Below are 23,411 nucleotides of genomic sequence, written 5' to 3' on the forward strand. Positions count from 1 at the left end.
AACAGGCCACGCCCCCCTCCTCCCCGCCTGCCCGCCGCGGGGCATGCTGGGAGTTGTAGTGCGGCGCGGTGTTCCCAGCATGCCCCGCGTGCTGTGAGTTGGCATTTTCCAGAGGGCGAAGAGGCGGCGGGGGAGGGGAGAGGGGAGCCGGGGGGGGGGGGGCGGCTTAAAGGGCCCGGCGCCGCTCGGTCCCCGCGGGGCGCGGCGCTGCCTTGCCCCGGCCGCCCCCTCCCTGCGTGCCGGGGCGGCGCCTTTAAGGGCTGGCGCCGGCCGCTTCCCAGAAGTTGCCTCAAGTCGGCAGCCAATCACAAGTGAGCGCCGGGGGCCGCCAGCCAATGGGAGCGCGGCGGGGGTGGGGCGGCGCGAACCCGCCTGACCCCGCGGCTTGGCAGCGCGGCGCGATGACTGGACAACTTCTTTAAAGGGGCCGCGCCCCCACCCCTCACTGTGGGCCCCCCCGGAGCGGGCCGGGCCCTAGCGCCCGCCGCGACCCCACGGGAGGCCTCGGAGCCTTCCCCCAGCCCCAGCCGCGGCCGCTGCCAGGCCCCGGGCCGGGTGCGGGGGGAGCGGCGCGGCCCCTTTAAGGCCGCCCCCTGCCCTTCGCCCCAGTAACAGCTGATTGCCGCGCGCGGGGGGGCGGCGGGCCAATGGGCTGCCTGCACGTCCCGCCCACGTGACTCCCACGCGGCGCTGCCCGGCGGGAGCCTCCCGCCGCCTTAAAGGGGCCGCGCGGGGCTGGAAGGAGGAGGGGAACCGGCACCGGCTGCGGGGCTGCTCCCGGAGCCCGGGGCGGCCCCCGCGGGGCGGGAGGAGGCGGCGGGGCCCTGCGGGGCTCGGGGGGCGGCGGGGCCAGGCAGCGCCCGGCTGCTCCCATGGGGACCGCACCCCCCTCGCCTCACACCGTTCCCCAGCACCCAGCGCACGGAGCCCCCTCAGGCGGCCGCTGAGCACCCGCGAGGACCCCAGGGGCGGCCTCACCCCGCGCCGCACCCCCCTCCTCTTTTATCACTCACCTCGGTGGGCCCCACCCGGGGGCCTCCCCTTGGCGCGCGGGGCCCCCTTTAAGGCCGGCTGCCTCGGCGGCGCGCCCGGCTCCAGCTGACAGCCCGGGGGCGCCGCTGACGTCACGGTGACCTCAGCCAATCGCGTCACGCCGCCCGCCTGCCCATATATGGACGGGCTCTTGCGCAACACCCCCCCCCCTTATAGCCCCCCCCCTCCCGGTGTCCCCCCCCCCTCTCCCCGCCCCCCCCCCCCGGTGGCGGCCGCTGGGGGGAGCCCGGCCCCAGCCTGGGGTGGGTGGGGGGGGCACGGAGCCTTCCTCCCCCTCCTCCTCCTCCTCCTCCTCCTGGTCCTGCCCCCGCTGCGGGAGCTGCAGCAGCCCCGGGGGGGGCTCCCGGTTGATGTCCCGGGGCGGGGGGGGTCCCGTTGTGCCCCGTTTTTTAACCCCCCCCCCTCCATTATCCCGGCCGCATGTGACCGCCGTCACCTGACCAACATGGCCGGGGCCGCCCGCCGCCGCTGAGCCCGCTGCTGCCGCCAGGTAACGCCGGGAACGGCGGCAGCGGGGCCCCCCCCGGCCCTATAACCCCCCCCCCGGGCCCTATACCCCCCCCAGGCCCTATAACCCCCCCCACCCCATCCCCGTACCCCCCCGCACCGGCCCCGTGGCCCCGTTCCCCCCGTGCACCCCCCCCCGGTCTCGTCTCGCCCCCCCCAGGATGGTGGAGCCCCCCCCCAGGGTTTGGGGTCCTTTGGGGTCTTTTGGGGTTTTTTGGGGTTCTTTGGGGTTCGGGGTTTGCCCCCCCCCGGTGCCGCCTCTCCCCACTCGCCCCCAGTCCAAAGGGCCCCGGGGGTGCTCGGTGCTGTGGGCCCCCCCCCGTGCTCTCTGATACCGGCACTGCGGCTGCTGAGGGCCTCTTGTGCCCCCCCTACAGCCCCCTGCAGCCCCTCTCGGTCCCTTCTTGGCCCCCTCCATCCCCATTTGGTTTCCCTCCATCCCTTCACAGCCCTTTCTATCCTCTCCCTGTCCCCTTCCATCCCCCCCGGTCCCCTTCCATCCCTTCTTGGCCCTCTCCATCCCCTCTCGGTCCCCCTTCACCCCCTCTCAGTCCCTTCCATCCCCTCTTGGTTCCCCTCCATCCCCTCTCAGTCCCCCTTCAACCCTTCTCAGTCCCCTCCATTCCCCCCCAGTCCCTTTCCATCCCTTCTTGGTCCCCCTCTGTCCCCTCTCTAGCTCCTTCCATCCCCTGTGTCCCCTCCATCCCCTCTCAGTCCCTTCCATCCCCTCTTGGTTCCCCTCCATCCCCTCTTGGTCCCTTCCATCTGTCCCCTTCCATCCCTTCTCAGCCCCTTCCATCCCCTCTTGGTTCCCCTCCATCCCTTCTCCGTCCCCTTCCATCCACTGTGTCCCCTCCATCCCTTCTTGGTCCCTCTCCATCCCCTCAGCCCCCTCTATCCCCTCTTGGTCCCTTCCATCTGTCCCCTTCCATCCCTTCTTTGTCCCCTTCATCCCCTCTCAGCCCCCTCCATCCCTCCTCAACCTCTCCTCTTAGGCCGAGCCCCTCCAAGCACCTTGGAGAACAAGAGGGAACCGTGGGGGCTCTGGGGGCTCACCGGGACGATTTCGTGCTCCATGGGGACGATGCCACACGCTCCCCGTGCTCACCCCCAGCCCTTTTGGGGCTGCCTTCCCTCTCGCAGCAGGAGCCGCCATGGAGGCCTTCCTGCGGAGCGTGGAGAGGGACCTCAACATCGACCGCCGGCAGCTGGCGGCCGCCGCCGAGGGGACGCACGTCACGGCGCTGGTCCCCCAAAAATGGCTGGGCAGCCTGAAGGAGCGCCGCGTGCTGCCCGGCCTGTGCCCGCGACCCGAGGGGCTGAGCGAGGTGGAGGTGAGGACGTTCCTACAGCGCTCCGTGCAGAAGCTGCCGGCGGGCTGGACGCGGGTGGAGATCCACGGGTTGAGGAAGGAGCGCTTGGCGCAGCCCCTCCGCGTCCCTCCCGTCGTCGTCGAGCCCCGAAACGGCGGCCCCGAGACGCTGCACGGCTTCATGCACCGCGTGGCCTCGCAGAATTACCGCAACCTCTGGGGCCGGGCTCACGGCCGCTACGTGCGGCCCTACCGGCACGCTCACGCGCCGCCCGCCGTGCTGGCCCTCGACGCTCTCCGGGCGGCCCTGCAGAAGGCGTACGGCTGCCCCGTCCTCCCGGTGGGGAAAAACGTGCCCGGAGCTTCCCCCGCTAAGGAGAGCGCGGTGAGGGGCAGCCCCTCCTGCCCCAACGTCCTGCAGGCCGAGGCGCTGCTGGAGTCGGCCGAGATGCTGTACGTCGTCTACCCCTACGTGCAGTACTGCCTGCACGACATCGTGACCTTCAGCCCGGCCAAGCTGACCAACAGCCACGCCAAAATCCTCTTCCTCCTCTTCCACGTGCTGCAGGCCATGAGGGCCTGTCACCAGGCGGGGCTGGCTTGCGGTGCCTTCTCCCTGCACGACGTGGCGGTGGATGAGAAGCTCTGCAGCCGGCTCCGGGTGAATTTCAGGGAGTACGAGGGGCCCGGGAAGGAGGAAGCCAACGTGGAGGCTGGGTTGGAGAGGCTGAGCGAGCAAAACGGCACCGGGGCACGAGAGGAGGCGGTGAGGTGCTCCACCTGCCAGAAGGAGCTCCGGGACCTGGTGTTGCAGTGGGTTCACGGGCGGGTGAGCAACTTCGACTACTTGATGCGTTTAAACAGCTTGGCTGGGAGGAGAATGGGAGACCCCAACTACCACCCGGTTCTCCCCTGGGTGGTGGACTTCACCACCAAAAACGGCAAGTTCAGGGACCTGAGGAAATCCAAATTCCGCCTCAACAAGGGGGACAAGCAGCTGGACTTCACCTACGAGATGACCAAGCAGGCGTTCGTGGCTGGCGGGTCAAGCGGGGAGCAGCTCCACGTCCCCCACCACATCTCCGACGTCCTCTCGGATATCACCTACTACGTGTACACGGCTCGGAGGACGCCCAAGTCGGTGCTGTGCTGCCACGTCAGGTCCCAGTGGGAGCCCAACGAGTACCCGGCCAGCATGGAGCGCATGCAGAGCTGGACCCCGGACGAGTGCATCCCGGAGTTTTATACCGACCCCTCCATCTTCCGATCCATCCACCCGGACATGCCCGACCTGGACGTGCCGTCGTGGTGCAGCTCCTACGAGGAGTTCATCGAAGTCCACCGCATGCTGCTGGAGAGCCGGGAGGTGTCTCAGGACCTCCACCACTGGATCGACCTCACTTTCGGGTACAAGCTGCTGGGGAAGGACGCCGTCAAGGAGAAGAACGTCTGCCTCCACCTGGTAGACAACCACACGCACCTGACCACCTACGGGGTGGTGCAGCTCTTCGACCAGCCCCACCCCAGGCGCATGGTGGGACCTGCCTACACGCCCGCCGAAGCTCCGGCCATCGCTCGGCCCCTGCTCCAGAACATCAGGGAGGCCGTGGTTTTGGAGGACATCCAGGGCCCGGTGACCGACGCAGTGAACGGGCTGGTCCTGGAGGCTACTCCCAGCGAAACCACCTGGGCTGGCGAGAAATCCGTCGGCGGTGAGGATGATTTGGAGCAAGGCACGGAGGCTCTGGATTCGATTTCTGCACCAGGCAGGGCTCCCGATCAGCCCTGCCCCGCCGTGCCTGCAGCACAGCCCGCCGCCCTCCCTGCTTATGCTGCTGAAGGCAAAGCCTCGGGGGTCCGGCCCCTCCGCCGGAGCAAGGCGGGTGCTGTGGATCAGGCCGACAGGGAGGAGGTGAAGATCTCCCTGCCCGAAGGCTTCAATCCTCTCCAGGCCTTGGAAGAGCTGGAGAAATTGGACAATTTCTTAGTGAAAGGCTTGAGCAGCGAGATGCAGCTGATGGAGCAGCCCTGGGAGGAGCCGCTGCTGGGTCTCTCGGACCTCTTCCAGCGGGACATGCAGGCGCTGGGCATTCTGGTGGCCGAGATCATCTTTGCGCCGAGGATTCGCCCCTCGAAGCCCGACGCGTCCCTGCTGGAGCGGTTCCTGATGGTGCGCAACCTGTGCCGCTACCACCCCAAGGAGATCCCGGCCCCGCTCCAGCACGTGCTGCACGTCCTGCTGCAGCTCAGCGTGCCCGTGGAGAAGCTTCTCAAGCCCAGGCTGGGCAAGGGCACGGTGCAGCTCTTTGAGTACAAACCCATCTCCCAGGGCCTGCCCCCGCCGTGTCCCACGCAGCTCCTCAGTCCCTTCAGCTCCATCGTCCCCTTCCCCACCTACTTCCCAGCCCTGCACAAGTTCATCTTCACCTACCAGGCGAAGAAGGTGGAGGATGAAGGTGAGGGCCGGGAGCTCGTTTTCCAGCTGTGGCAGCAGCTGGAGGGGATCCTTTCCGAAATCACTCCCGAAGGCTTGGAGATCCTCCTGCCCTTCGTATTGTCCCTGATGTCCGAGGAGAACACCGCTGTCTACGCGGCGTGGTATCTCTTTGAGCCTATCGCCAAATCCCTCGGCCCAAAGAACGCCAATAAATACCTGCTCAAGCCACTGATCGGCGCGTACGAGACCCCCTGCTACCGCCACGGCAGGTTCTACCTCTACACGGACTGCTTCGTGGCCCAGCTGATCGTGCGCCTGGGCTTGCAGTCCTTCCTCCTCAACCTGCTGCCCCACATCCTGCAGATCCTCGTCGGCATCGAGAGCTCGCGGGAGGAGAGCAAATCCCTCCTCGGCGCGGCCGAGGACGACGAGAGCGGAGGGGGCAGCCCGGTGTCGTGCGTGTTCGGGGAGGAGATCAAAATGGACGTGGAGCACGGCTCCGCCGCCCTCGACCTCCTCGACTACACCTCCGGCGTCAGCTTCCACGACCAGGCCTACCTGCCCGAGGGCGAGGATTTCCAGAGCGGTCTCTACGTCGGGGAGTCCCTGCAGCCGCAGGAGCAGGAGCTGCTGAGCCTGGGGAGGCTGAGCGACAAGAGCAGCGCCAGCGAGGTGTCGCTGGGCGAGGACAGAGCCGCCGACGGGGACTCGCAGAAGGACAAGAGCAGCCTCAAGTCCGTGGACAGCAGCCAGGACCTGAAGCAGAGCGAGGAGTCGGAGGAGGAGGAGGAGGAGCACGAGGACGAGGAGCACGAGGACGCAGCGGTCGAGGCGGAGCTGGCGGTGGCCGTGGATGCCGGCGCCGCTGGGGACGCTGGCGCCTCCGTGGATGTCACCCTGGCTGATGACAGCAGCGAGCCGGAGGATGGGGAGGGAGAGGAGCTGCCGGACCACTCGGATGACAAAGAGCAGAGCATACTCCTGGGTAAGGCCCCGCTGGGGTTTGGGCTCTCTGCTGGGTGTGGCAAAAAAATAGAAAAGCGGCGAGGGGGAGAAGGGGGGAGCCAGACCCGCCGTGGAGAGGTGGATCCAGGTTTGGGGGTGTCTCTTGTCCCATCTCGGAGCCACCCTAAAAGGTCCGATCCCGCTGAAGCGTGTGGACCTGGCACGGCTTTGGGGCTGCAGCAGGAGGCGTTTTGGGGTGAAAGCATGGCTTTCTGCAGTTTGCCAACAAACCAGAGACCCGGGGAGCCACCTGCGGGGCGGGCAGGGCTTGGGAAGCGCCGGGTGATAACTAATCTGTGCCTGGCCGGGCTCTGGCCTTGCGACTGTTTGTTGTTTTGCAGACACGGCCTGTAAGATGGTGAGGTGGCTCTCGGCCAAGCTGGGCCCCACCGTCACCTCCCGCTTCATCGCCAGGAACCTGCTCCGTCTGCTCACGTCCTGCTACGTGGGTAAGGTCTGCTCCTCACAGCCCGGGGTCCCCGGGGTGGGCTCTGCCGGGTGCCTCGTGGCTGGGGCTTAGCCTGCTGCTTCAGCTCGTGGTGTTGTCTCCGGGCAGGCCCCACCAGGCAGCAGTTTGTACCGAGCAGTGATGAGAACGGTCCCCTGAGCACGGGAAATATCTACCAGAAGCGGCCGGTGCTGGGAGATCAGGTGTCCAAGCCGGTGCTGGCCTGCCTGGTGCACGTGGCGTACCTGTACGGAGAGCCTGTCCTCACCTACCAGTACCTGCCCTACATCAGCTACCTGGTTAGTATCACCTTCTCCTCCTCTTCTGGTCTGTGTCGGGGTGGGAGCTTTGTCCAGGTGGCCGAGGAGGGGAGAGGATGCACGGAAAATGCGCTCCAGCCTCCTTCGTGAGAGCTGTGCTCAGCTGAACTCCCCGTGGGGCAGCGAGGGCTGAGCAGATCTCAATGTCAGAGTGTGCAGGAGCCTTGGCTGGGAAGGGGCTGTGCTGGTGCAGCCAGGAGCAATGCCTTGACCCCCTGCCACGAGCTCCAGGCTGCTTCCAGCCCAGGGCACGGCTGTGCACATGGGATTTGCTGCTCAGCGAGCCCAGGCCCCCGCGGATCTGCACCGAGCTGCAGGCTGCCGCAGCCCTTCCTTCCCCATTTCAGCAGTGGGCTTTCCCCGTCAGACCTTTTGCAGAGAAAAATATTCTCTTCTGCTTTGCGGGGCGAGCACGCTGAGATGGAGCTGTGACAACGGGCAGGCAGACTGTGGTGGGATCGCTGGGGCGAGTGGTTTTACAGGGGATAGGCAGGGGAGGTGTCACAGGAGTTTTTTTCATCCATATAAAAAAGCACTGGCGAGACTTCAAAACTTTTCATTTTGAAATTCTTAGCTGCATAGCAAGAAGAAAGTGTGTGTGTGTGATGCAGCTGCTTGAAAAACAAACCATTTGTCATCTTTTTTTCCTTTTTTTTTTTTTTTTTTTTGAATGGTTTAAGCAGGCTTATTTTTTCGCATCGCTCCTTTTTAGCGGTTAGAAACACTCGGGCTACTGCTTGTTGTTCGAATGGAAAACCTCAATGGCTTTCGGATCGTTTCAACTCGCAGGGAAGGAGGCCACAGCTGCTCAGTTAAAGAAAACAAAAAAAAAAAAAAGCGCTGTCAGTTTTTCCAGCGTGGAAGGGGAGATTTTTAAGGCGGGGGGGGGGAAGGAGGAAAAAAATCCTGTGTTTTTCAGCAAAATCACTCTCCACCCAACTGCGCTCGCGGCTCCAGCTGTGCTGCTCTGCTGTGCTCAAGTTATTGCTCGGGGGTGATGGGGAGATGAACGCTCCTGTGAATAGCGTTTGGCAACCCGATATAACAGCACTGAAAGCAGAGGGGTCACAACTAGGATAAAGTCAGTCCTTCCCGGAGGATTTGGCAGCTATTTTGCGAGGGGAAGAGCCTCTGCGATGAGCTGGAAGATGGCAGGTGTACAAGAAGTGTAGTGGAAACCGGGAATTGTTTGCGGGTTTTGTTGTTGACTCTCTTCTCCTGGGCATTTGGTTTGTCTAGGAGTTAGGAAAGAGAATCCAGACAAACCTTTTAGTCTTGCTGCTGGCACCGCGAGCTGCTTGGCGTTGCTGTAACCACCACGGGCACGACCTCAGCATAAAAGGATGCGCTCCTCTGCCTCGAGGAGCTGTTAGCAGCTGGGTTTCTCGAAGCTGGCAGGTTTGCCCGGGCTTTGTGCCTTGGATCTTTTCATGCAAGGACAGTTCCTCCGCAGCCTGCGCATCCAGGCGTGACGTGGCATGAGATGAAGGCGCTGGGTCTTGCTGCAAGACGCTCGACATAAGTTCCCCCTCCTCCTGCGCTGTCGAAGGATGCGGTGCCCAGGCTGGTGATGCTCTGGGCCAGTTCACGGTTGTCTGTCTCCCCTCTTGAGTTCCTCAGCCTCCAGGAGCGTTCTGCAGGGAGATGCCCTCCAGAAGACGTGTGCAATTTGGGGCTGTCCGCTCCTCTCCAGGCTCCTTCTTTCTCCTTCCACCTGTCCTTTGGTTCAGGCTCACCCCTCGAGCTCCAGAACTGCGTCGCTGCTCAGGTTCCTCTCCCGCAGGCTGTGGCTGGTGCTGGGCTTTGAGGCTGAGCTCAGGCAATCCTGGGATCACCCTCGATGTGTCCTGCTGGCCCCGGCACTGGAGGGACTCCTTTTGCAGGTTGCACCCGGCGGTGGGTCCGGCGGCGGGCGGCTGAACAGCAGGAAGGAAGCAGGGCTGCTGGCCGCGGTGACGCTGGCGCAGAAGATCGTGGTGTGCCTGTCGGACACCACGCTCATGGACATCCTCCCCAAAATCAGCCAGGAGGTGCTGCTGCCGGTGCTGGGCTTCCTCACTTCACTGGCCGTCGGGTAAGCGCTGCAGTAAGCGGTGTCTTCGGCCACAGCTTGCACAATGCAAAATCTGGGGTGTGGAAGTGGTGCTGTGATGGTTTGATGAATTTTGGGGATTGTGGGGCTGTGCCTACCCAGGTGTGCACATCCTTGTGCTGGTCCGCAGTGTATGCATAGAGCTTGTGCTGCTGGAGAGCTGATAATGCCTGAAAACATGATAAGACAGGAGGTGGGAAGCAGAGGAGGGGAAAAGGGATATGTGTAGGACAAGCTGGTAAAATAGATGTCCTCTTCAGTTTCCCCAGCGGTGCCCAGGCCCGCATCGTCCTGTGCGTTAAGACAATCAGCCTCATTGCCTTGATCTGCCTGCGGATCGGGCAGGAGATGGTGCAGCAGCATCTGAGCGACACGGTGAGGAACTTCTTCGGGGCCTTCTCGCTGCTGCAGGAGCTGCAGGACCAGGTCAGTGCTGTGCGAGGTGCTCCTGCCTTCAGCCCCGTGTGCAGCCACAGTAACGTGGGCACAGCTGCCTACACCAGCACCGGTGTCAGCAGATTCCCAGCCCAGGCTGTGTGTGTGTGTCATTACGTGGTGAAATCATCTGATTTTGGGAATTTTGCTGTCTTCTCCTGTCCAGGGATTGACGGCGGAGTCGCTGAGCAGCTGCGAGGTGCCAGTGATGGAGGTGCCCCTCTCGGATGGGAAGCTGCTGGCCCTGGACCCGGCGGTGCTGATGGAGTTACAGAAGGTGTTTAACCCTGAGATGGCCTACATCACCTACATCCCCTTCTCTTGCTTGCTAGGTACGGCTTGGCTCCCTCCTCCTGGGCTTTGCGAGAGCTCCTCGCTCTGTGCATGCGTGTGTGACCTCAATTCAAGAGAAATCAGAGGGCAGAGGGCTGCTGGGGGAAACTCACAGCTTCTGCGTGGTGGCTTGGTCTGCTTGTGGTGTCGGGAACCCACCGGGACTTGAGGCTGCTTTGGCTGGGAACGGCGTGTTGGCTGCCTGGGGGGGCGTTGTGTTCGTGGCCCGGTGCTGCCCTCCCCGTTCTGTCACTGATGGCAGGGGATGAAGGCGAGGAAATCCCTTCCCTGGGAGCCGTGCTGTCTCTTTTCAGGCGATGTCATCCGCACGGTTGTGCCCAACTGCTTGCTGGTTGAGAAGCTGGCCAGCCTCTACCTGGAAAACGTGAACCCAAAGAGCCTGCAGGCGGTTAGCCTCGAGCAAGCGCCGAGCGCGGCGGGCTCGGACCAGGACACGCGAGGGCCCGAGCCGCCCCCCAGCCAGCAGGAGGACAGCCACTCCGGGACTTTCGGCAGCGTGCTGGTGGGGAACCGCATCCAGGTTCCTGTGGACACGCAGAGGGAAGGTCTGGGCTTGCTTCGCCTCGGCGCTGGCGCCGACGGCTTTATGCCGAGCTCGTCCAGCGAGGAAAACGCTCTGAAGCACGAGCTGCCTCGCAGCACCCACATGCTGTGCGGCAACTGGCTGGCCTACTGGCAGTACGAGATCGGGGTGAGCCAGCACGACCCCCGCTTCCACTTCCACCAGATCAAGCTGCAGAGTTTCTCAGGGCATTCGGGGGCCATCAAGTGCGTGGCGCCGCTGGGCAGCGAGGACTTCTTCCTCAGCGGCAGCAAGGACAAAACCGTCCGCCTCTGGCCCCTGTACAACTACGGGGACGGCACCAGCGAGGTGCCGCCGCGGTTCACCTACTCCGAGCACAAGAAGTCTGTCTTCTACGTGAGCCAGCTGGAGGCATCGCAGCACGTGGTGAGCTGCGACGGCACCGTGCACATCTGGGACCAGTTCACAGGTAGGGGCTGGGGGTGAACTGGTCCAGTCCTTAAAGACAGGAAGATTGATTATTGCGTGTTATATACTGAATATTACATAAAAATTTTGATGGATTTTGCTAAAAAAACAGAGACTGGATATCTGCCGTGCAGCTTCTCCGTACGTTTACTGCTGTAAGTGACCTGTCATGTTTCCACAGGCAAACTTCTCCGGACCTTTGACGAGTTAGACAACAAGGTCCCCATCACAGCTGTCACCACCATGCCACCTCCCTACCACAGCATCTCCGTGGCCAGCGCAGACTCCGTGCTGCGTTTCATTGACCACAGGAAGCCAGGCCTGCAGGTAGGGAGCCTGTTGCTTTGCAAGCCAGCCTCCTTCAGGCTTCCCTGTGGCTTCCATATGCTTAGTAAAGCATTCCTTGCTGGTCCAAAGCCAGCTGAGATGACTCCACAGAAGCCAGCTCTGCCCCAAGGTCTCCTGTCCCCTAAATTCCTAAATCCCCTGGACCTTTAGCCCCTTGGTAACTGGTCTCTCTCTCTTGCAGCATGAGTTTCGCCTGGCCAGTGGGGTGAGCGCCGGGCTCATCCGCTGCTTGGCTGTCAGCCCTAGCGGGCGCAGCGTCATGGCTGGCTTCTCCTCTGGTTTCATCGTGCTGCTGGACACCAGGACGGGACTCATCATGAGGGGGTGGCCTGCCCACGAGGGAGACATCCTGCAGATCAAGGTGAGAGGTTCAGCTGGGGGCAGCGGGGGGCTGCTCCGTGGGCCTTGCTGGTCCGTGGAGGGTGTGTGGAGCATCCTGACGTGCTGCTTGGCACAGCTCACCTGCTCCATTCTTCGGGCTTTCCTCCAGCCCTTGCTATGTCCTTAAGGGGCTGCTCAGGCTCTCCTGCCCCGTAGTTTGTGCCACAGGCAGATGCTCTCAGTTCAACCTGTGCTGAACAGAGATCAGCCCTCCCAAGATCTGTGACGGGGCAGGGAGTAGCCACATGTCCTGTGAAGAGGCGAATATGTTGCTTCTCCTCGGGGCTGTCAGCCCCTCTTGGAGAGTGTCACTCTAATGAGTAACTCTTGTCCATATTTACCCATCCCCAGGGAGCAGCAATGGGGCTCCAGTGTCCTCGACCCAAACGCAGGTTAAGCAAAGTTCACTAGGGTGGGTTGTTTACCCTCTCACTAGCTCTGCTAATAAGCTCTCCAGGCTTAGCAGTGTTTTCTACTGAGAGCTCCCCAATTCCTTGTCCATGAGAAGGAAAATAACTTGGCGGGTGGTTTCGCAGAGAGGGGAGACCACATGAAAATCTTTTTACCCACTGCAGTAGAAAGAGATGATGAATGAGTTGAGTATCAGCAGCTTGTTAAGAAGAGAGGCAGCCCATCTCTTGGACACTTTGAGTGGTGCTGGAGGAGTTCAGCAGCTACCTGAGAGTCCTGTAGCTTGTGGTGTCCACCTGGACGCCTTCTGAATGCTGCTCAGTACTCTCAGCTGCTTGGAAATGTCTGGGGCTGTCCTAGGGGATTGCACTGAGACCGTTGGACTGTTGGCAGCTACCTGCTGGTAGCTTTTCCAGCATTTCCAGGGTGGGTTTGGGAATCTTTACCGCAACAGTGTTGGTTCACTGGCGCTTCATCTCCACCAGGCTGCAGAGGGCAATGTGCTGATCAGCTCCTCTTCGGATCATTCCCTGACCGTCTGGAAGGAACTGGAGCAGAAACCTTTGCACCACTACAAATCCGCATCCGAACCCATCCACGCGTTCGACCTCTACGGCAACGAAGTGGTCACGGGCACCGTGGCCAACAAGATCGGTGTCTACTCCATGCTGGAGTCCTCAGCCCTGCCCATCAGCACGACCAAGCTGAGCTCGGAGAATTTCCGGGGTACTCTGACCAGCCTGGCGGTGCTGCCCACAAAATGCCACCTCCTGCTGGGCTCGGACAACGGCGTGATACGCCTCCTGGCATAGCAGCCCCAGCCCAGGAGCTCGTGGCCGTCCCACAGCTCCGGTTTGTAGAGCTGAAAGCCGGCAGCGCCGCTCGCAGAAGAGGCAGGGTTAGGTGTTCCTGAACGGACGGTGCAGGGGGGAGGTGTACTCGTCGGTGAGCACTTGGTAAAGCATCTCTAACCTCTTTCTCTATCTTTAAAAAAAAAAAAAAAAAGAAAAAAAAAGAAAAAAGCCATAACTGAGAAACCTCCACTGCTGCTGGGAGAAGTATTGGGTGTTGTAGGTCACTGTCACCCCTGCAGAGAGGCCTGGAGCTTTCTGTACCATGTGTGCCTGATCCCCAGGGGACTGTGAGTTGCCCTCCAGAGAAATGTGGACCGTGGGTGTCCTCCTTCCTTCCATTAGGGGGTAAGAGGTAGCCCTCGACACGAATACAACAGTTTAGCTGACACGAATAGAAGTTTAGCTACTGCCATCTGCACGTACCCTGCGCACTCCACCCCGACCAACTGAACGGTCTTACTGGGATAGGGTAGGTGGGCACTGCTGCCTGGTGCTAGGCTTATCCTCCTCCTCTGGTCTGTGGGTTCGAGGCCCAGAGGATGCATTCTGTTAACTCGAGGTTCTGCTGCCCAAGTGGGAGCCTGTTTGGGAGGAGGAGAGGTTAACTGGAGCACTCCTGTTGCTTTACTGGTCCCAGTGCCAGCTAGGAAGGCAGGTCAGCCAAGGCAGGAGCCTCGTGTCTGCTCCACGGGTTCATTTGGGAATGTGCTGCTGCAGAGGGATTGTTTGGGATGTGACCCTCTGGAGAGGCCAGAACGAGGTGCTTCCAGCAGGGATTTTGCTTCTGGAGTAGAAAGGTGGGGACGGATTGTTGCTGGTTCCTGCCCCGGCAGCACTGCATCCCGTAATTACCAGCGGGGTGAGGAGTGCTGCGTGCTGTGTGTTGGCAGAGGTTCTCAAGCAATTCCCTTTCTCATCCTCTCTCCTCTCTTTTGTGCTGGTGACTCCCGGGGAAGACAGAGCAGCAGAAGGGTGCTCAGTTCTGCCCCTTCTCACAACCCAGCACGGTCCCCTTCTGGCCTCCCCTTTGGGGCAGCACTGTTTGCTCCCACTCCTCTGTAACCCAAAGGTGAGGAGAACGTTCTTTGACCCGGCAGCAGGAGCAGTTGCCTCACTTCTCTTCCAGCGCTTTTCCCATCCATCCTTCAGCCTAAGTCAGAGCCAGTATTGGGGGAATGGGAAGCTCTTGGGCAGAGGAGGAGCCTGCTGTGAGTTGTCCTGGAAGGGGAAAGGGCTTCCCCCAGCTGCCAGTCCCTCCGAGCCAGGGAGCTGGGCAGGCTGCCTTCCGCATCCAGGAGGGTTGGGGAGCTGAGCGCTTGGTCCTGGCTATCCTGACCCAAGGGGAGCTCTCAGTCCCGCGTTGCCTATTAACCATTTGCAATAGATGTAAATATTTACTTCTAATAAACTCTTTGAAAGAGATGTGCAGAAGTGTCTGGGGGAGCGCTCGGTGCCGGGCTGGGTGCGCTGGGGGGCCCGGGTGGCTCGGTGCGTTGGCTGCAGCTCTGCACTCAGGCACCACTCGTGGTCCTGGACCTGGATGCTGCGAAGATGCCCTGGCCCTAAGGTAGGACTGCTGCACAGGGCTTGGATCTGCTTTCCGAGGGGAAGAAGCTCCCTGTGTTGCAGTGCTACGTCCCGAGGGAGTTTCGGGTTGCAGAGCACGGCTCCAGCTCCGTTCCCACTGCCTGGGGTGAGTTTGGAAACCGTGAGCTGGCACGGGGGAAGGATGACTGCAACTGCTGCAATCCTTAGGAACAGTCAGGCTGAGGACGTGGCCGTATCCCATGCTGGGAAGCATCACTTATTTCTGCATGCAGCACAAAACGGGACAGCACTGCTGGAGTTCTGCCTCTCCCCGGGACTTTTCCTCCATCCCTGAGCAGTGCCTGTGCTGGGGGGCCAGCTGCTGCCAGGGCTCTGGTTCCTGCTGTGCCCCGGGGAGGCAGCAGCTGCTCTCAGATGCCCAACCTGCATGGTCCATGGCCACGGGGTCCTGGGCACCTGCTCGCTGTTAAAATCTGTGCCTGGTGCTCGCTGCAGCTGGGCTGCGGGGAGGAAACAGCTGAGGCTTCCCGCAAAGAGAATTCCCAAACCAGAGAGAGCCCTGTGGCAGTAAATACCAAGCCCTATGTTGTCACTGGAGTTATGAATAAAAGGGTGCATTCCCAGCACAGGGAGTGCATGGAAAGCAGAGCCACTGCCTGGACGGCTGACTTCTCCCACCGGCAGAAATAAAGTTTCAGAGCTGGTAAACTCAAGGTTAACGCTGTTTTGAAGGTGCAGCAGCACAAAGTGTCTCCCCATCTCCAGATACACCCCAGACTCACTCTTCTGCCCCAAACAAATGTTTAACCGGATGCTGTAAGTCAATATTTGCTTGCCAAATTCCCAAACAGGGGGGTGGTGCTGAAGGTCGCTCTCGGTGGGTCGGAGGGCTGGGCAAGAGGCTGTGCCCCACGCAGAGCCATCGGCCGGGCGAAAGCAGGTGCCAGCTCCAACGTGGACACCAACAACAGGTAAGGGGCAGGCAGAGGAGGATTTGATGAGAAACGGGGGCATTTCCAAGGAGCAATAGTGCTTTCCTGGGGAAGGGCGTAAACTGGCAGGGAGTTAAAGGACAGCTCCCCCTGTCCTGTACTGGAACTGAAGCTCAGGGGTGGGAGAGGCCGGGTTTGCCGGCAAAGGGGGAAGGCAAGTGCTGGGAAGGGGAGGACTCTCTATTCCCGGACAAGTTGCTGATAAATTGCGCTGCTATCGTGCTTCCTACCTGCAAATTCCCTCCCAGGCAGCACTTGCTGAGTGCCCGTGGCCCCACAGAGGCAGGTTGGTATCCCTTATCCGAAGAGCTGGGGCACAGCTGACAAAAGGACGCCGTGCCCACACCTCGGTGCCGTGCACAGGGAAGGAGCAGAGGCTTCTTGTCTTCTTCCAGAGGCACAATGTGTGTAGGGCTGATTAGGGAAACACCATTTGCAATCCAGATGAACGAGGGTGTTGGGGTCAGAAATGCAGTTTCCAAGCAGGAAAGTGTCGTGCAAGAGCCTGGCTGTGGTCACAGCCCTGCTCCGCCACCGGTCCCCTGCTCCTCTCTGATTTCTCTGCCTTGGCGTTGGAGCCAGGAGTCCTGTGTTGTTTCTTTGCAGCATTGTTCATCTCCCTACTGCTTTCTGCAAGCTCCTGCGCCAACCTGTTTGGCCAGGTTGATAATTTTCTCCCTGTAGACCTGAATAAGCTCAGCTTGCTGCTGCCAGGCAGCTGGAAATAACTCCTCTCTCAGCTGGTCCTTCTGTTCCAGAAATATGGTGTTGCTCTGGGGGCTGCTGCTGCTCTGCCTATCTGCTCTGCACACTCAGCTACGGGTAAGTCGCTCCCCTCCCGTGGTTTTGGGGCCTCTCCTGGCCAGCCAAAAGGGCAAAGGCAGCGAGGTTGGGCTCCAGCCTCTGTGGCAAATACTGCCTGATGTTTCTGTGTGAGCTGTGGAGGACATTGCTCCCCTGCTACGGCATTAGCTTGTGCCCCAGTGCAGGAAGGTTTCTGATCTGCCTTTCCCTATCTAAAATGTTGGTGGATGTTCCCATTACTCAAGGGGATTTCTGTAGAAAATCTTTAGAAACTTGGCTTCAGTTGTATTTAGTGACCATGACATTCAGGGGTTAATAGGACATTGTTTTATAACTTTTTTTTTCCCCCTCTGTTTTAAATCTGGATCCCTTTCAGATCTGAGATTGCAAAACCGACTAAAGAATAGATTATTTCATACCCTTCTTACCCAGTCCCTCTCTAAACAAACCCAGCAGCATTTGCAGCCTCTCCCAGCTCCTGCTCATGTCCACGTTCCCTCTGCGGCCCCCACTGTCCCCATTTCTGCATCCTAAAGCCCCTGCTACAGCCACACGAGCACCTCAGGACTACCACAGCCACACTGCTGGCTTCTAACCTGACCCCACGGGGAAGTGCTAGGAGTAGGGGCGGAGAAGACCGACTGGAAATTCAGAGGAAATTTGTCTGGGACCTGACTTTGCTGTTTTTCTTTCCAGCTCCCTTTGGCTCAGGCCAGTGAGCAACAGCGCCTGTCCTTAGACAAGATTGTGAACCTGAAGGTAAGCAGCCACTGGTCCCATCCCAGGGGCTTGCTCTTACACCGTGTGCTTGCAGCAGTTTTCCAGGGTGAGTCCAGGCAGTGCAAGAAGTCCATTTCGTGCTGATTTCCCTCCCTGTCTCACCTGCTGCTGCCGCCGTTGTGTTGGATGCTCCAGCCCAGGTAGCTGGGCAGCAGGGAGTAAATGTCAGTAGCTGATTGTGCAAGGACTGGCAGGTGAATTGTTTCTCTTCTGACTGCCAAGGGAGGGTGAAGAAAACAACTAGATGTGAGGGTGAGAAGGAGAGAGGCTTGTGGCTGAGCAGCAGGGGAATGTCGTCCAAATGCTGGTGAGAACAGGGAGATCTGAGGCAAAAGCACATGTTTAAGGCCCTGCAAATATAAGGACAATAGCAGCAGTGCTATAGGCTAAAGCTTAGACAAGTGGAAAATGAGGATTTTGGAAAGAAAAGCAATGGAATAAAACAGACGAGTCAAGAGGAGACAGATGCCTGGAGGAGGATCTGAGCCAGAACGGATCAAGGCTGTGACAGCAGCAGAGGGTGCTGACCGATGCACAAGGCAGATCCGCAGTCCCAAAATATGTGATGGGAGGAGGTGAAATCAAGGTTGAGGAGGATGGATCCATGAACAGCGAAGGCACGGGGCAGGTGCTGAGCAGCTGGCGGCTCCTGGCCCTGCAGCAGGTCATTTACCAGGCAGAGGGGGAACCGCTGCAAGCCCCCGACTCGAGGCCATTTTCCTGGCATAAAAACATTCTGGCTTCCAATCTTACGGAGGTGCTGTTAACCTCAAGGTTAAACCATAAATCGGAGCAAGGCCACCACGAGAGCAGAGAAATCAGAGTTTTTCTCAGCCCAAACCCACCAGGGAGGCAGTACTCCTGCTCTCCCACTGCTCTACCCTTCTCGTTTCTCCCCAGGACCTGAAAGGAGATGGAGAGGTAGCGTCTGCTCTGCCGGGAGCTGGCCCAGCCCTGCCAGATGCGAAGCTGTCAGACACCTGGGAGGAGACCTACAGACCCACGCCACCTTTCCCCAGCACCCCAGAAGGAATCAAGAATGATGAGAGCCCTGAAGATACGGCCAGAGCTGGGGCTGGGAACTGTCACGGAGAGGAACTGGCTGGGGAAGTCCTCTCTTCTGAAGAGGATGGAGAGGATGAAGACAACCAAAGCTGTGACATAACCTGGAAGAAGAGCCAGAGGCTAGCAAGCGGGCTGATGAAATTCAGCATCGATCTCCTGAGAGAGGTCCAGCAGGAGAACGACAGAAGCAACGTGATCCTGTCTCCCCTCAGCATTGCCCTCGCCTTGTCCCACCTGGCACTGGGTAAATTCCTTGCTACAAAACCAGTCTTCTCCTTTCCATGCACCCCCTCCTGAAGGCACCAGGAGCCAGTGTGCAAAACGCTGCACTTTCCACTTAAACCCACTCCTGCAGCTTTAATTAGGGACTATTACAATTAAAGCTGCTCTCTGTGGCCTGTGTTGAGTCTCCTCCTTTCCCATTTCTCCAGCATCTTTTGTAAGGCACCCTATTTTTCTAAAAGGAGGCAGCGAGAGTAATATCCCTCTTTTCCACTACATGGGCATGAACTAATAGGAATTTGCCTTTGCTTTAGGAGCAGCAAACCAGACTGAGAAGCACCTGCTGGAGGTGATGCACCTGGAATCCGTGCCCTGTCTCCAACACCTGCTGAGCGCCCTTCGCCGAAGGCTGGCAGAAGCCACGCTCAGCCTTGCGTCGCGGGTGTACCTGCAGAAAGGTGAGAGCTGGCTCAGGTGCTCCCTAGGGAGGTGGGATAAAACTCCCAGAGTGACAGAGAGAGAGATGGAAGCGTGCTGCTGTACTGGGGACGTGTTTCTGTCTCCCTAAGTGCTTCCCCTGGGGAGCGTCATGCCTACCGAGCACGTTTTTTCAAGGCATGGTGACTTCCTATGGAATTCTTCCTCTCTGCTAGGATTGGAGGTGAAAGAGAAGTTCCTGGAGGATTCAGAGAAATTCTATGGGGCAAAGCCTGTCAGCCTTTCTGGGAGCAGTGAGGATGACCTCGAGGCCATAAACCAGTGGGTAAAGGAGGCAACTAACGGGCAAATACCCACCTTCCTGCAGCAGCTCCCTGGAAACACGGTGATGCTCTTGCTCAATGCAATCCATTTCCATGGTGAGCTCCACAGGTCTTACTTTTCAAGCCTGATCATCTCGAGGAATAGTTAGAAATCTAGTTAGAAATCTAGTTTTCTGCCAACGCTGTAGCTGAATGGCATCTCTTTTTATTGCTTCCTGCTAGTCAATCTGCTTGTTCTTTTCTTGTGCATCTGCTGTTCCTCTTGCTTTGATTTCTTTACAGTAATGATTCCCAACTCTTTCACATGTGCTAAAAACGTTGCTTGACTGTAGAGGCAGGATACAGCAGGTGGAACCTGTGGTATTTTTGCATCCTGGTTCAGGATCCCAGACAGCAGCACATCACTGCTCATCTTAACCAAAGCAGGTCACACGCAGCCCACTGCACACCAACCATACAGCTTGCAGGCAGCTTCTGTGGCTTTATTTCTGACTACAGCGCGGTGGTCAGGCACGTCTTCCTCTTTTAACTCCCCGAGAGCTGTGCATCAAAGACCAAATGCTTCCAGGGTAAATCTGCAAATATTTTTAGCTTGGTTTTGGAGCACCCGTTTCACTGTACACAACGCTTTTCATTTTTTCAAAGCATTTCACAAGCATACATGGCTTTATCTTCATAGCCTTCGGTAATCTCCCACGCTGAGGCATGAGGATTAATCCCAGGTCCTTTTGTTATCCCTTAGTCCCTCTCTGGAAGATAAGGGCTTCCTGTTGTCAGGGTTCCTCCAGCCTTTGTACCGATTTCACTGCATTTCTACTAGCCTGGTCTCTATCTGCCTTGTCTGAGAACTCGCGATAGGAGCGTCAGCGAGGCAGTTTGTGTTTTCCTACCCAAAAGTAACCTCACTGAATTCCCAACTTTTATTTTGATAGGGTTTTGGAGGAATAAGTTTGATGCTGCCTTCACTTCACCAGATGTATTCCACCTCGATGATGATTTTGTGGTCTCAGTTGAGATGATGAAAGCCCAGAGGTACTCCCTGAGCTGGTTTTCACTGGAGTCCCACGACGTTCAGGTAGGGATCCCTAAAAGTACTGAAGGTTTTGATTGGAATTTCTTCGTACTATTTTATTTCACTGACTGCAAATGTTCTCTTCAAAATACAAATGCTTTTTAACAAGAATAGCACACACAGTTTTAATAAGCATCCTTTGTCCTTGCTTCAAGCAAGAATGTTGAACTTTTGCTCTCAGTCTCTTGGAAAAAAACACAGCTATTCCTAGTAAGTGAAAATGAATATAAATTAATATAACTTTAAAGCTCTAAGTTAAAATGAATGAGAAAATGTGGAAAGGAGTTCCCCTAAACACTGCACTGTTGGAATCCTTCAGGAACCAGCTACTGCAAGTCTGGGTACAATGTTTATACATGTAAGCCTCCACCCTGCCATGTTTAATCTTCACCATTCAGTGGCTAAATACTAAAATCTGATGCCATTATTCCAACAAGCTTTCTCCCCAAAAGAATTCAGGCACCTTCCCAACAGGTTGTTTTTGTCCTACAGCTATAGTGGCTGTGTAGACAAATCAGAAAAAGAATACACTAAAAATATGTTTTTCTCGACTTTCCTTCTATAAATTCTTCTGGTTGGTTTTCTTTCCAGGTGGCCAAGTTTCCCTTTAAGGGTAACGTGAGTTTTGTGGTCATTGTACCAAACCAGTACAGCTGGAACGCCACTCACGTGCTGGAGAGCTTCCCTTACATACAGCTATGCAGGCTTTTCCCCGAAGAGGTGCCCACCACGGTGAAGATACCCAAAATGAAATTGGATTACCAGCTGGAACTCAACAACGTTCTCAGTCAAATGGGTAAGGCTCTAACAGGATTTGGGCAGAATAAGCGAATCTGATCAATCTGTATGGCATCTGTTCACTAGCACTAAAAACTACCAGCCTTGTTTCGAAAGCTGTGCCTCACAGCTTTGCTCCAGATAACATCCAAATCCCTTCGTTTCTTATTCCTCTCCTCTTCCTTACTCTCTGCTTGCTTAGCACCAACTGTTTTGCTCTAATGAGATGATGCTATAGGGAAGGCAGCTTTCTCACTTCCTCAAAACCTTTATGAGCTCTTCCTATTCCCCTATTTGTAGCCAAGACCAGCTTCCCGCTGTGTGCAACTTTCTTTGTCATTTAAAATGGTGCAGGACTTATAAATTGACGAGAGAATGCAGATCACAAAACCTGGAATTGAGAGCTTATTGAAATTAAACACTATCCACTGAATCTCTAGAGGAGAATAAATTAAGTTTACTTTTTTGTAAATTGCTTAAAAAAAATCTCCTCTGTAAAACTGTTTCCAGCTTAACAGGAAAGAGACTTCAGACTTGCTGTTGCTTTTTAAGGAAGGCCTTAAGTTCTGACACCACTGCTCTAAAAGAGGTGGACAAGCATGTAAAAACTGCTCTGGTTTTGGCACCCTCAGCTCTTCGTACTGTGAGGGAATGGAGAACCTGGTTGGACTGCAGCTTTTATTGTGTTTGCCTGCCAGTTCTCCAGCCCTCAATGCTGGACAATGTGCGTAACAAGGAATCAGGGAACTGCTTTTAGAATTCAATTTTTGAGGAAAATTGCAGTTGGTGGCACCAAATGGGAAAGGCTAATTTAAGTTTAATTTCTCCGTAGGCCTCCAGGAGCTGTTCACAAACCCAAACCTCCAGAAGATCTCAGATGAGTCTCTTTTTGTATCCAGTATCCAACATCAGTCCAGCCTGGAGCTCAAAGAAGACGGGGTGGAAGGATCTGCTGCTACCAGCGTTGTGATATCACGCTCGCTCTCAGCCTTCAACCTGGACCGGCCCTTTCTCTTCATCATCTTTGAAGAAGAAATGGGCATCCCGCTTTTTATAGGCAGTGTCCAGAACCCTAACCCCAACGCTGCTCCCCAGCTAAAAGAGCCACGGCGCTCACCTGCTGCAAAAGATGACAAGGAGTACCCCATGCCCAAATAAGAGAGGAGCAGAGCCTAAGCAACCTGGGACTGCCACCTGGCCCTCTGGACCTGCTAAGAGGGGCCTCCTGTCACTGGAGACCTCCCTTCGAGGCCACAGAAGGCAATTCCTTGCTTGTTTTCCTTTACAGATCCCTTGAGACCGGCCCTGGGATATCCCATTCCAGCCCTGAGAAGCTTTTTCTGGCTGAGGTTCCCCTCTGTTGACCCTGAAAAGCTTGCTCTGCCTCTCAGGCCTGGAAGGGAGGCTTCCTTGTCCCCAGACTCTTATTAGAGTCCTTATTAAGCTCTTATTAGAGTCCCCCATAGCCCGGAATTATCATTAGCATCTGGCAGCTTGGACAGCAGCCAGGGATATTAATATGGCTCTTCCTTCCGCAGTTCCTGTGAACATGCATTCCTCAAAGTGTTCCTCTAAAAACTATCTGTGCCCACCTAGAAAATGACCTCTAAATCAACTGGAGTAGCACCCAGTTGTCTGCACCGGGATGAGGCAGAGCCCTTTCAGACATTGCCTTTTCCCCGCTCCTTGGCTGTTGGGGTCTACAGCGAGGGAAACCCCTTTGGATCCTTACCTCCAGTCCTTCTCCTGAGAAATTCTGGGTTCTTGAATAATGCTAGATTTTTCATGGCTTATTTTATAAAGCATTTTTTTTTTAGTAATTTTTATGTTGGCAGAATAATAAAGAGTAAAGCAGAAGATGTTTGCTTAAGGTGTTACATTGAAAGACCAAACTGAGAATGGAAGTAGGCAACCAACTTGAATAACTACAAAGATTAGGAGAAAAAAAAAAAAAAAACTTTGGGCATTAAAGACACAAAGATAGGAGGGGATTTGCAAAGGACCTGCTGCTTGCTATACCTTGTCACAGATGCTAATGGGGAGTCCAATAAGCTTTGGGCACCTCACTTGCAGAGTTAGTTTGCAAAAAGCGTTTGACTCACTTGTTCAGCGCTGCCTTTGTGAAAAGAGCAGAATTCCTTGAACAGAGCATGAGCTGAGCAGCGCTGGGATCAGGAGGGTATTTTGCCTGTGAAGAGCAGTGCACTGATAAGCAGAGATATGGCAGGCCTTAACCTTTCCCTGGAGCAAAACCTGACCCCTGATGACAGCTGCCAAGAGATTCGAAGATGTCAATTCGGCATCTGTCTGGGAATTGGTGGTCTGCTGGAATACTTGTGGCTCCACAGCACAATCCTATGAATGTCTGCAAAGGTTTCCAGGGAAAGAAGGGGCAGACTGTGATGCTTGTAGCTGAATGTCAGCGCTTTCACCCTGCTGTTG

At 57.3% G+C, this 23,411-nt stretch overlaps 2 protein-coding genes across 4 annotated transcripts; both read left to right on the forward strand.

Annotated features, from left to right (window-relative positions):
• Positions 1–1,298: 1,298 nt before the first annotated feature.
• WDR81 (WD repeat domain 81) lies at positions 1,299–14,370 on the forward strand. 2 transcript variants are annotated; one of them, XM_082776316.1, is made up of 11 exons: positions 1,299–1,543; positions 2,704–6,294; positions 6,656–6,763; positions 6,871–7,061; positions 8,966–9,156; positions 9,435–9,600; positions 9,776–9,941; positions 10,257–10,955; positions 11,136–11,281; positions 11,484–11,663; positions 12,580–14,370. In XM_082776316.1, the coding sequence occupies exons 2-11, from the start codon at positions 2,715–2,717 to the stop codon at positions 12,904–12,906; spliced, it is 5,754 nt and encodes a 1,917-aa protein (XP_082632442.1). In that variant the 5' UTR covers positions 1,299–1,543; positions 2,704–2,714; the 3' UTR covers positions 12,907–14,370. The 2 variants fall into 2 exon arrangements, with proteins under 2 accessions (XP_082632442.1, XP_082632443.1); XM_082776317.1 differs by having other exon boundaries at positions 2,707–6,294.
• A 980-nt stretch (positions 14,371–15,350) lies between these two features.
• On the forward strand, positions 15,351–22,832 carry SERPINF2 (serpin family F member 2). Of its 2 annotated transcripts, none has more exons than XM_082776401.1 (9): positions 15,351–15,467; positions 16,247–16,310; positions 16,989–17,051; positions 17,973–18,381; positions 18,674–18,817; positions 19,013–19,216; positions 20,053–20,195; positions 20,784–20,988; positions 21,802–22,832. In XM_082776401.1, exons 2-9 carry the CDS (start codon positions 16,251–16,253, stop codon positions 22,125–22,127), a joined length of 1,554 nt encoding a protein of 517 aa, XP_082632527.1. In that variant the 5' UTR covers positions 15,351–15,467; positions 16,247–16,250; the 3' UTR covers positions 22,128–22,832. The 2 variants fall into 2 exon arrangements, with proteins under 2 accessions (XP_082632527.1, XP_082632528.1); XM_082776402.1 differs by lacking the exon at positions 15,351–15,467 and adding an exon at positions 15,738–15,774.
• Positions 22,833–23,411: the final 579 nt, after the last annotated feature.

Source organism: Aythya marila, assembly GCF_965140915.1.
Source record: "Aythya marila genome assembly, chromosome: 20".
In the NCBI taxonomy this organism is placed as follows: Eukaryota; Metazoa; Chordata; class Aves; order Anseriformes; family Anatidae; genus Aythya; species Aythya marila.

Bases quoted from the DNA above. Each gene is read 5' to 3' on its own strand.
- WDR81 (XM_082776316.1), top strand. From the start codon at position 2,715: ATGGAGGCCTTCCTGCGGAGCGTGGAGAGGGACCTCAACATCGACCGC. The intron at 7,062-8,965 runs GTTAGTATCACC...CTCCTTTTGCAG, and splicing joins TGCCCTACATCAGCTACCTG to GTTGCACCCGGCGGTGGGTC. The intron at 9,942-10,256 runs GTACGGCTTGGC...GTCTCTTTTCAG, and splicing joins CCCCTTCTCTTGCTTGCTAG to GCGATGTCATCCGCACGGTT.
- SERPINF2 (XM_082776401.1), top strand. From the start codon at position 16,251: ATGGTGTTGCTCTGGGGGCTGCTGCTGCTCTGCCTATCTGCTCTGCAC. The intron at 16,311-16,988 runs GTAAGTCGCTCC...TTTTCTTTCCAG, and splicing joins CTCTGCACACTCAGCTACGG to CTCCCTTTGGCTCAGGCCAG. The intron at 19,217-20,052 runs GTGAGCTCCACA...TTATTTTGATAG, and splicing joins CAATGCAATCCATTTCCATG to GGTTTTGGAGGAATAAGTTT.